Source organism: Meleagris gallopavo, chromosome 1 (genome assembly GCF_905368555.1).
Source record: "Meleagris gallopavo chromosome 1, MGAL_WU_HG_1.1, whole genome shotgun sequence".
Lineage (NCBI taxonomy): Eukaryota > Metazoa > Chordata > Aves > Galliformes > Phasianidae > Meleagris > Meleagris gallopavo.
The window spans coordinates 41,640,860-41,652,322 of record NC_139404.1 but is presented as its reverse complement, the minus strand read 5'-3'; the positions used below and the strand labels follow the sequence as shown (position 1 = coordinate 41,652,322).

At 35.3% G+C, this 11,463-nt stretch overlaps 1 protein-coding gene across 2 annotated transcripts; it reads left to right on the top strand.

Moving 5' to 3' along the window:
- The first annotated feature begins 1,035 nt into the window (after positions 1-1,035).
- On the top strand, positions 1,036-11,193 carry MGAT4C (MGAT4 family member C). Of its 2 annotated transcripts, none has more exons than XM_031553808.2 (4): positions 1,036-1,411; positions 3,059-3,214; positions 7,461-7,608; positions 9,363-11,193. In XM_031553808.2, exons 2-4 carry the CDS (start codon positions 3,086-3,088, stop codon positions 10,517-10,519), a joined length of 1,434 nt encoding a protein of 477 aa, XP_031409668.1. In that variant the 5' UTR covers positions 1,036-1,411; positions 3,059-3,085; the 3' UTR covers positions 10,520-11,193. The 2 variants fall into 2 exon arrangements, with proteins under 2 accessions (XP_031409668.1, XP_085078555.1); XM_085222429.1 differs by lacking the exon at positions 1,036-1,411 and adding an exon at positions 3,725-3,784 and having other exon boundaries at positions 3,088-3,214.
- The last annotated feature ends 270 nt before the right edge of the window (positions 11,194-11,463 follow it).

Here is an 11,463-nt window from a genome sequence, read left to right as displayed (position 1 = left end):
TTTTTTTTTTTTCAATCTCAGAGCCTTAGTTTTGTGTGACGGTGTATATTCTGCTCAAATGGACTTAGAGAACTGCAGAAAAATCTTTGTGAGAAGTTCTGATATTATTTTTTCAAAAGACGACTGGCAGTGCCTACCACTATCTTTTTATCCTTTCATATTTCACTTTTGTAGTGTTTCGAAGTGCCATGTTACAGATTGGAAATAGTGATGCAAGAAAAAGCAGTTCTAGGAAAATGTAAGGAATTCCATATGTATGAGGCTTGAATATTTTTAGCTAAAGGCTTACATTATAAGTATGCCAAATAGTACATTCAGACAAACTGGCTGGAAGAAGCACGTTTTGGAGCAGGTTGAAGGCTGGCAAACACGCATCTGCACTGCCACCTGGTGTTAGTGATTGCAGCTGCGTCTCCTCTGTGAAGCGCTGTCAACAGAGGTTTCATCACAACTGGACGTCCTTCTCTGTAGTTCCTCGGGTTGGTAGAATCCTGTAAGTTTTATGAGCATAAAAAAAATCAACATTGGAACTAAGTTTTAATTTCAACAGTTTCAAGGATTCTATCTGTAATCAAGAACGTTTTAATGACTTTGTGTGAAACCAAAACAAGAAATGTAAGCAATTTCTACTGAATGTTGGCCATATGGAACAATTATCTTTCTGCATTAATAGTCCTCCATTTTCATTAATAATAATAGCCTTCCTCCAGTCTCACTTGTGTAATTCCAGCAACGTCTGTTCCTAATTCAACAAAGTAATTATCTAATGAAAATTGCTAGTCCTTAAAGGAAGAAAATATAACCAGCGAATGTAGTTACAAACACTTTCCTCACACTTACTGACTTTGGTCAAGTTGATCAGAGCAAAGACAAAGGAAGTATCACAGTGCAATCAGCAATGTGAACAGTCATCCTGTGTCTGAAAAACCACTTATTTATTCTCAAGCATTCCAAAGGAAAACTTCTTTATGTGCAGCTGCAGCGCATCTCTGATACCCCTAAAGCTGATAGTGATTCTAAGCACTCTATATCTTGCTGCTTGAATTTTCAGCAGTCAGGCTGTCTCACACCATTCTCTAAGAACTGCCAGTATCTAATCTTTCCAGTGTTAGTTTCATCAGTTTTTAAGAGTGTATTGCTTTGAAAAGGCATAGTTATATTGTGAGAAAAAGTATTTATATTTATGTATATATATACATACATGTAAGTATACATACATATATGTACATATGTTTCATGGCCTAATCTAGAACAGGGGCATCTTTCATTTCCACAACTGATATGGTGTCCTCTGACAGCCTGTTGAATCCACAGATCCCCAGTAATCACTGTGCTGTCAGTGGATGGAGGGCAAGAGTTTGAAGATTCATGGCCTTGATAGCTCCTTCCTGGTGCTCATTTCCATTAGACGGTAAGGAAATGCAAAGGACTATTGTAACCTAAAAAAAAATCCTACATTGGACTTAATCAGATTCATGATGATCAATCTGCTTCAGTTCTGCTCACCCTCAAATAAACGGAGACAAGTCTGACCAATTTATGAAAAAATACTTTGTTGTTCATTAATAGTTCTTTTCCTTTGTGCAAGATATAAGTTGCTCTTATTGTTCACAACATAGTGATTTTAAAGCCAATGATATTAAAAGCAGCCAGCATCCATCCGTTGCAGTTCATCTATATGCAAAAAACTTAGTAATTACATTTTTGCACTACTTACACCTGATGTACTTACCTCTCATTTCTCTAGAGTCTAATGGACTGTCAGATATATTTAATTAATTTGGCAAAGTAAATATAGATTGAATTCTACATTTTAAAGATTTTTCATCGGCAGTCCAGAAAACTATCAACTTGACATGATAAATCTTGCATGGAATTCACAGTTGGATACATTTTCTGTCAGCTTAGATGTTCAGCACTTTAAAAAATGAAGGTATTTAAATACAGAGTTTAAACATGCACATGTAGTGCTATTTACCTATTCATGTAGACTAGTAGATCTTTCCACTCTATTCATATGTTTTCAATATATTAAATATTATAGACAAATCATACATTGTTATGAACAACAGCCATAACACTTTTGCACTTAAAAACAGTGAAAACATAAACAATGAGCTTATAATCTACTTTTCAGTTAAGAATTCCTCAATGTTTGAGCAGTGCAGTCTGGAATCTGTGTGGTTTTTATTTTAGTTTATGGTCAGACAATTTTCAATCAAATGTAGTTCAAAGAGAAGTAGTTAAACACATTAGAACAAGTTAATGTTTATGATCTGACATCCAAGAATGACTTTCATATTATTTCAATAGTAACATCACTAAAATAAATACATAACATTGTGATATGATTAGACAGCCTTCTTTCTTGATCTTGAACTCTACTAATGAGCTTCCTGATTCTTTGTGCCACTTTTCTTAGATTTATTTAATTGGGGAAATAAGGGCTTTCCGACAGCTATATGTGTTCTGTTTAAGGTAGATATTGATCTTTCTTCTACAATCAGTGGAGAAAATAACAGCCCCTATGGAAGTTTTTTTCATACTAGTACAAGTGTCTGAGGCTGAGGGGTGCTGCAGATTCCTGATGTTACCTCCTTTCTGCAAGAAAGGTACCTCATTCACACCTGGGAGTATCCACACATTTCCCATTGGCAAGGATATTGAGATGAGCAATAACTTCTTCCTGGTCTTTTGGCTTGAGCTGTATTTGAAAGGAAGTACAGGTACAATCATCTTTGCTAGTTATCTAGATGGAATCTTAGAAATTTATGCAGGGGGAACTGAATAGCTGATGCTCTCCTGTCACAATGTTTTTATAGTGCCAGCCTAAAATGGGTAGGATAAAGTGTGCTTTTCGTTATTGACTGGAAAAGGAAGGTTAAATTATAGGTAGGATTATAGATTTAGCTTGAAGATGACCAAGATTACATGAAATAAATCCCACCTTGAAGAGTATATTCTATGTATGTTTGAAGAGCTTTGATACATATTGTTTTTCTCTCGTATCTATCAGGTAGATGAAGAGTTCTTGTAACACTGTGATTTTCTTTCATAGGTGACACTGCCGTATGCCTTTCTTCATATGAGACACAACTTGAAATATTTTGATAAAATGAGATGCTTGCGGAAGCGATCAGCAGTGTCATTCTTAGGCGTCCTTGTCATTTGCTTGCTGTTCATGAACTTGTACATTGAAGATGGTTATGTTTTGGTAAGTTTCTTAGATGAAAGAAATTCTGGAACAATAAAATACAACCCTAGCGAATCATTAAGGTTCATAATTCCTGTAGTCTCCTCCTTTTAGTATACAGTTAATAGAAAAATGCATCCTGATGAAGTCATCTTATCAATACACAACGCACACAGGTGTGTAAGATCTGAATTGTCCTTTACTTTTTGTTCTAAGTATAGGAGAAAATGAATGTAGAAGATCTTTTGTAACAGATACCTCCTTCTAAGAGAAAAGGTATCCTGTATTTCCCATATTTCTTGATTTTCTTCAGTTTTAATGTAGAAATTGCCTACATCTGGAATATTCATGTAAGCTAGGAGCTCCTTCTTCAGTTCATACTACGAATCACACCTGTAAATACTACATGATGATAGGGAATATAGTTATAGAAGAGAATCTACATTAATTCCATATTACTTTTAGGCTCTTGTATGAATAATTTCTTTTCACTGCTTTTATTCTATGTTTTTGTCATATTCTGTTTCCCAGATTTGAATCTTCTAGGTTCGGTGCTACAATGTGAACAATTAGATGGAAATGACACCTAGTGTAAGTCAATGATAGCAATAAATAAATAGATAAATAAATAAATAAATAATCAAAAAGTCTGTTAAGAATTTCAACAAATAGGTTATTGAGAATGTAACATAACCTGCAATTTAATGTACCCTATCGATGTCACACTGGAGAATGAGAAGTATGATCTGAAGTATTAGTTATATTTTGAATTTCCAGTTAATCAGAAATTGGATTGGGCCCAGAGGAAGGGCATGATAGCCTAAAAGGTGGAGCTTACAAGTAATAGAATGACTAAACTAAACATATAGCATTGTGATGCAATTAGACAGTCTTTCTTGATTTGAAGTTGAACTAGCAAATGGCTTTGTGATTCTTCTTTGTCTGGCTCATCTAATGGGGCAGTACAGACTTCCCAGTATTGTGGAAGGTGAAGTCTTCGCTGGATCTGAATAGCAATACGATAATATGAAATATGTGCAATATGTAAATAGTAAAAGCTTACATGAATTTATCACAACAATGTATGTCTTACTAATGATATTAATTAAAAACATTTTACTCATTGCATTAGCCACTGTAATATTGTTAACTTTGTGAGTACAATTAAGGCCATCCTAGTGCTTTTTGAACTTTCAAAAAGATAACTCATACTTCCAGTATGTTACTCCATTACCAATATAATGCTTTCTCTAACAGCACTAGCACTAAGATTTTACACTGTTTGATTTATTCATGATTTCTTCATTGTGACTGAATTTGACCTGGCTTATCAATTTTTTTTTTTCCTAGCAGTATTTTCTTCTTTCAGTAATTTCTTCAAACTCCCCCAGATGTCTCTGAAAGTGCTTTTATTATCACTGCTAATGGGGTTCCTCTTGATTTGTTTTTGAAATCTTTTCCTATCCTATTTGCCAACTCCCCAGATGGTTCTATGTCTTATTCTTAATTCGCTCTTTTCCCCCCCTTTTTTTAGAAATTCACTCTTCTTCATTGCTTCTCTCATCACAGTTCTGGCATGTTTGCATTCATGTATCTCCCAGCCAAGTCTCTTGCCAAATCTCCTGACAGTTCTCCCAGATCTCTTGATACATTTATGGTCCATCAAGCATTTTTCAAATTTGTCAGGCTTTTGACTTTTTATCTTATTTATTTATTTTTATTTTCAACTTTTCTGACCATGTCTGACAGCTCCGTTAATTTACTAGTGTGTGTGCTCTGCTGAGGTAAAAAAAAAAATAAAAGCAGCTGTAGTGTTAGTGGTGAGGAGAGACACGGTTCTGGATAGATTTTGAGGACAGCAAGCTAACCAGTGTCCCTCAGGAGATTAGAATCTGAAAGTTCTCAGAGTTCTGAAGGCCATTTGACTTTCTAACTATAGCTTGTTTCATGCTGGAAGATCTGTAGAATAAGAGACAGAGTATGAGTGTAATTGCCCAGCTTCTCTTCCCAGTCTTGGACAGCTGGCACCACTTTCACCACATGCAACCTGTAATGAGCAGACCTTCAGGAAGTTACAAATTAAAACTGAGATACACTGTGGCAAATCACAGGAAGGGAGGATTTTCCTTTTTCTCAAGGAGAATGTTGCATGTCCGAAGAAACCCTTTCATTGGTCTCTGCAGGGCATTTGCTGTGGAAGTGGAAAATAATGACTATGGAAATTAATGGCCCACCTGGAGAAATTGCTTAAATTGTTTTAATAGATGGTATGCAGTGCTGATATATGCTTATGGTTCTGCTGTAGTGTGAGTGCCACTTCATCCAAACATTTAGAAAACACTCCTAATTAATATAACTTATATTGCAATATCTCTGTTGAGATACTGTGACTTGTTGTACATACTTTGAGTTGTTAGTGAAGCATGGCTTCCCAACTCTCCTATGAGTACCAGGCCTTATTTGGGCACTGTGAAAACAGTAGCAATATTCTAGTTGACATAGAATCTTTAGTGGAGCAGTGTATGTATATAAAAATGGAGCACTTTGGACTATCCTGACAATTACAGGAATCCTTCAAGATCCAGCAAACAGTAGAACATGTTCTAAAGGTTAATTAAGAAAGAAGAAACAGAACTATCTTAGAAACAAAGAAGACAGCTAAAGAGAATAATTAGCTCTTCATCTTCTCTGATCTCTCCACAGCAGTTAGAAGGAGAAAAACAAAAACAAAAACAAAACAGATCTTATATTTAAGGAAAAATCAATATTTCAGTTTTGCTTTCCATTCATTTTTTGAATGAACAGCAAAATCTACCCATGAGGCATTCCTTCAAGAGTAAAAAGAAAAAACTTTTTGGTTTTTCTTTGTTTTGTTTTGTTTTTGTGTGGACAGTTCATTTTAACATTTTGTCTTGACATCTACAATTTCAAATTATTTTTAAATTTTATGCAATAAGTTGGGTTTCCATTCTCACATCCTACAAAATGAAGAATTTTGATGTTCTGTTTTGGGATGACAAATGATATTTTGACCTTAATGAAAAACACTGTTTGAAAAAGTAATACTAGTACTAGAACAATTGTTTTGTGCGTTTGTCATTGTTGTTGCTTGTTGTTGTTTTCTGTTTTGGTTTGGAGCCAGTCCACTGATTTGCATTTTAACCTCAAACAAACCTTCTTCACCTAATTTATGAGAAAATGTGAAATAGTATAGCAGCACTAGAGAGTATAGCAGTGCAAGACGTCATCAAAAAGATATTTACTGAACTCAGATGCCAATTATTTACTCTTCTATGAAAGAAAAATAGTAAACTTGAAATGTACATGGGATTGGTTTACAGGAATATTTATTTTCACCATAAAATACATCTTTACATATCTAGAATGTTTATACCATCAAACATAAATTTTACTTACCATTATTCTTGTTAGAAGCAGAACTAATGCTGCACAATGCTCTCATTTAATGACAGGTCAGGACATTTTTTAGCATAGTAACATACTGTAATAGAAGAAAAACTAATTTCTTAATTGGCCTGTCATCAGACTACAATCAAACAATGTAAATTGTAAACAGTTTCATGGTGCTGCATCTGGTTGTATTCTTTTTCTTTTTTTAAGGACTGAGGGAAAGGTTCTATGGATGATTTGCTGCTGCTGAAGTCTCTCTTTCCCTTGTATGATTTCATTAAGGCTCAGGAGGCCTCTTGAAAGAAAAATAAATAAATAAAAAACAAGAATAGGGACGAGGAGAGAGAATCTGGTGATGTAAACTGCTCTTTGCTCTGTTTAGGGCTTTTTCGATAGTTTTCTTGTTTGAGGGTTTGTTTGGGCTGTTTTGCTTTTAATCACTGAAAGTATTTTCAAAAAGATCTCCTCCACCCCTTCTTTCAAGGAAAATTATCTCATGTGTTGTGAACTGATGTTCTCTTTTCCCTGTTCTGAGTATGCCAGCATTTTTTTGTGATAATTAACTGATTCAAAACCTTTCAAAAAACAACATTTAAAGCATTTTTGTCCAAACTGTTTTTTCTTCTTTTCTTTTTACCATAATCTGAAAAGTTATTTCCTGCAACCAAAAATGTGTGATATTCAGTAATGGGTTTTAAAAAATGAGGTAACATCTACATGCTTTCAAGAAAGCTGACACTGAAAAATGTTATTCTTGGAAACCTGCCTGTCTGTGTTGCCTTTCTGGCTAGCATTCATAAATGTGTTTCTCTCTATCTCTCTCCCTCTCCTATTCTTCTTGTTTTCTCACTAATAGGAAGGGGACAAGCAATTAATCAGAGAAACAGCCACGCACCAGCTCAACCCAGAGCGCTATGCTCACACGTACAAAGATTTGTCTAATTTCTCAGGATCTATAAACATATCCTATCGCTACCTAGCTGGCACGCCTTTGCCAAGGAAAAGTAAGTAACTGCAATCTGAATGTTATGAAATGAAGTAATTTAAAATGGGTGAAATCCGTGTAGTTCCTGTGGTATTTCTAGGCAAGATAAATTAGTTAAACAGTGAGGATCTCAGAGAGTGTGGCAGGACAGGTATCTCTGCACAGGCAGTTCCCGGGTAGCTGCTAATTCAACCTCAGCAGTGAGTGTCCTACAACTTCTTTATCTTCTAATCACATGCCTGCCTGGTAAGCTGTCCTTCAGACAGCCTCAGATAGTCTGTGGATATTTTTGTGGATCTTCTCCAAAGCTGGGAGAGATGATTCTGGAACTGGGAGCTATGCACATGATGATGGTACTCTACAGCCACTCCCTAAGACTAGACACAGCCTGTGCCTGTACAGTCAATATGATTGGGATCAGATACAGCCTTCAGGTCTTCTGTTGGATCAGTCTTGCAGCTGGAATTCACTGTTCATTTAACAATGATAACTGGAGATAGGAGTTGCACTATTTATGGAGATGGTAGAGGACGACTCTTCTCCCAGCTTTCTCCCAGCCAAACAAACTATATGCTCATTCTAACTTCAAGCAGGCCTCAAGACTTTCATCTTGAAGTGAAATATAGACATACTTCAATTTTATTCAGCAGTCCTTCCAAATCAATCATTTCACCAGCATAAGCAGGGCTCAGAAGTCCAAGCACAGAGAGTAAAATAGAATTACTTGTGACTTGCTGATCTTCATAGAAATCTATAAGGTATAGTTTGTTCAAATTAGATTAGAGAAAATTCTGACTATGTAGGCACCATGCCTGGCTTCTAGGGATTGTACTTCACTGTACAATTACATTTTAAATGGAATTTAAAGGAAAGGAAAACTGTGCATCACCATATCAGAGTAGTCTTTTACAAACCACTTTTTAAAGAAAGCTGGGGCGGACTCAACTTAATTATCAAGTCTTAGCATTTGTTACATTAAAATAGAGATACGTCAGAAGATATCTGAAAGTACTGATTTGGACTGCCAGGAAAGAAATATGTAATAGTAATACTGCAAAGCAGCAGAGATTAAAATTGTTTACAATGAAGATGCATCTCTCCCCAGCAAAATGTAGCAGCATTAAAAACAGCTTATGGAAATACAGATATGCAGTGGTAAATTCTCTTCTATTTCAAAATGATGTCCAAATTACATCTTGCAAAAAGGACTTACGTATGCTTACTCAGTGAGTTCTAAAAAAGAGTTAGAAAAAAATTCAACAGGGGAAAATTGGACAAGTTCAGTTAAAAATGAAAATGAGAATGCAGAGAGAAATTATCCATGCAACATTCATAAAATGGTAAATATACATGAAACTAGCTCTGTATAGTGCTTACAATGATAAAAGTTTAGCTCATGTTTTGGTGCTGTACTTCACACGTGCCTTGTTTCAAAAATATTGTGTGAATCATAAATCATAATCACCTTTCTTTCAGCAGATTTCATAGTCTTAGCACTGAATTTTTGATCAGTGGATTTTTTCCTGTCCCAAGCATATACATTCACATTGTTTGGATTTTGTCCATTTCACACTAGTATGCAGTATGATTCTTGTTTCATGAAAAAGGAATAAACATTCTTTGCTGCATGCATCTTAGTAGGTTCACACAACAAATTCTCAGACTTCACCATTCAAAAGCTTTATTTAACATTAACACAGCCCTAGATTATAGATTTGAAACTAGTTTGCAATGTCAGATTCTCTGTTTTTGTCTGATTTCTCTTTTGTACAGGGTATCTTACAATTGGGCTATCTTCTGTGAAACGGAAAAAAGGAAACTACTTGCTTGAGACCATCAAGTCCATATTTGAACAGTCGAGTTATGAGGAACTTAAAGAAATCACAGTGGTAGTACAACTGGCAGATTTTGATTCAGCCTGGTGTGAAGGGATGGTCCAGGATATTTCACAGAAATTTGCACATCACATAATTGCAGGCAGACTAATAGTTATTCACGTCCCTGAGGTGTATTATCCAATACTGGATGGTCTCAAGAGAAATTACAATGACCCAGAAGACCGTGTGAAGTTTCGATCTAAACAGAATGTTGATTATGCTTTCCTGCTTAACTTCTGTGCTAATCTTTCTGACTATTATGTGATGCTAGAAGATGACGTTCGCTGTTCAAAGAACTTTTTGACCACTGTTAAGAAAGTAATTACCTCAAGAGAAGGATCCTACTGGGTAACTTTGGAATTCTCCAAACTGGGTTATATTGGAAAGCTTTACCATTCCCATGACCTCCCACGCCTGGCCCATTTTTTGTTGATGTTTTACCAAGAAATGCCTTGCGATTGGCTGTTGATCCACTTTCGGGGGCTGTTAGCTCAAAAGGAAGTGATACGTTTTAAGCCATCACTGTTCCAGCACATGGGATACTATTCATCTTACAAAGGAGCTGAAAACAAACTAAAGGATGATGATTTTGAAGAGGAATCATTTGATATCCCTGACAACCCACCTGCAAACTTGCACACCAATATGAATGTATTTGAAAACTACGAAGCAAGCAAGGCTTACAGCAGCATTGATGAGTACTTCTGGGGCAAGCCTCCTTCTACGGGGGACTTTTATGGGATTGTATTTGAAAAGCCTATTAAAATCAGTAAGATTAAAGTTATCACTGGAACTGAAGACCGGCAAAATGACATTTTGCGTCATGGGGCCTTGGAAGTAGGCGAGAAGATTGTAGGGAGTAAAATAGGGAGAAAATGTACTACGTACTTGAGACTAGGGGAATTCAAAAATGGGAATTTTGAAATGACAGATGTAGAGCACAAAGTTCTGTTTGATATTAGCTGCATGAGAATTCTTGTTACCAAAAGTCAAAAAGAGTGGCTAATCATTAGGAGCATTAGCATCTGGACTTCTCAAACATCAAGTCAATAAAATGAAGCTACCTGAGAAAGTACACATTAAATACAATCAGCTGGGTCCCAACTGGTACCATTTCCCAGATAAACTGATTTATTTCCAACTCTTTCCTAGAGACACAGGAAATCTGGGGAAACAATAAAATTATCAAAGCAATTTATTTTTTACTAGTTTGGCCAGGCAATATACAAGCATTTACTTGTTGAAAATTTTGAATTTTATAGAAAATGCAAAGTTCTGAAACTTTTCTTGAGATCTTGAATCCTTTTTTTTTGTTGTTTTTTTTTTGTTGTTGTTTTTTTTTTTTGTTTGTTTGTTTTGGTTTGGTTTTTAATTGTAATTTCTCTTTATAGAGAGATCTTCTGGACTATTCAGATCAAAACAAAACATATTATAATTACCAAAATGTTTAAAGTTATGACCACTACGTTGTGAATGGAAATTGGATTCCACCTTATGCACATTCAAATTTAAAATGTTATGGTAGTATGCGTTTGTAAAATAGTTGGTAATATGTTTCTTTTAAAGGCAGTTGTGACAAGGATGTCTGTCCTGAAACTGGCAATTTCATTCTGAGCACTGTAAGAAAATATTGTGGCTTGTCATTGAAAATTCTTTTCAAAAGGGAATGTATGTAAAATTATGAGTCTGACATGTTTACTATGTGAAAAATAGAAAATTGCATCTATTATTTTGTCTCAACAAATATTGTTTGTTCTTTTTCCTAGGTGAAAATAATACTACTAATGTTTTATATTAGTTAGGGGAACAATTTAATCTCATTCAAATAAAATTTCTCATAGTAAGAAAACATTCTGCTGTGGAAAAAGATGTCAGTATCAAATCCAGGCACCCCCAGGGCAACCTTTTTCTCTTAGGCATCTTAAGTTTCAGAGCATATTTAAGTTGCATAGCTGCAGTATTCTTCCTGAAATTTTTTCCACCTTCCCTACTTACAC

Bases quoted from the DNA above. Each gene is read 5' to 3' on its own strand.
- MGAT4C (XM_031553808.2), top strand. From the start codon at position 3,086: ATGAGACACAACTTGAAATATTTTGATAAAATGAGATGCTTGCGGAAG. The intron at 3,215-7,460 runs GTAAGTTTCTTA...TCTCACTAATAG, and splicing joins TTGAAGATGGTTATGTTTTG to GAAGGGGACAAGCAATTAAT. The intron at 7,609-9,362 runs GTAAGTAACTGC...TCTTTTGTACAG, and splicing joins CACGCCTTTGCCAAGGAAAA to GGTATCTTACAATTGGGCTA.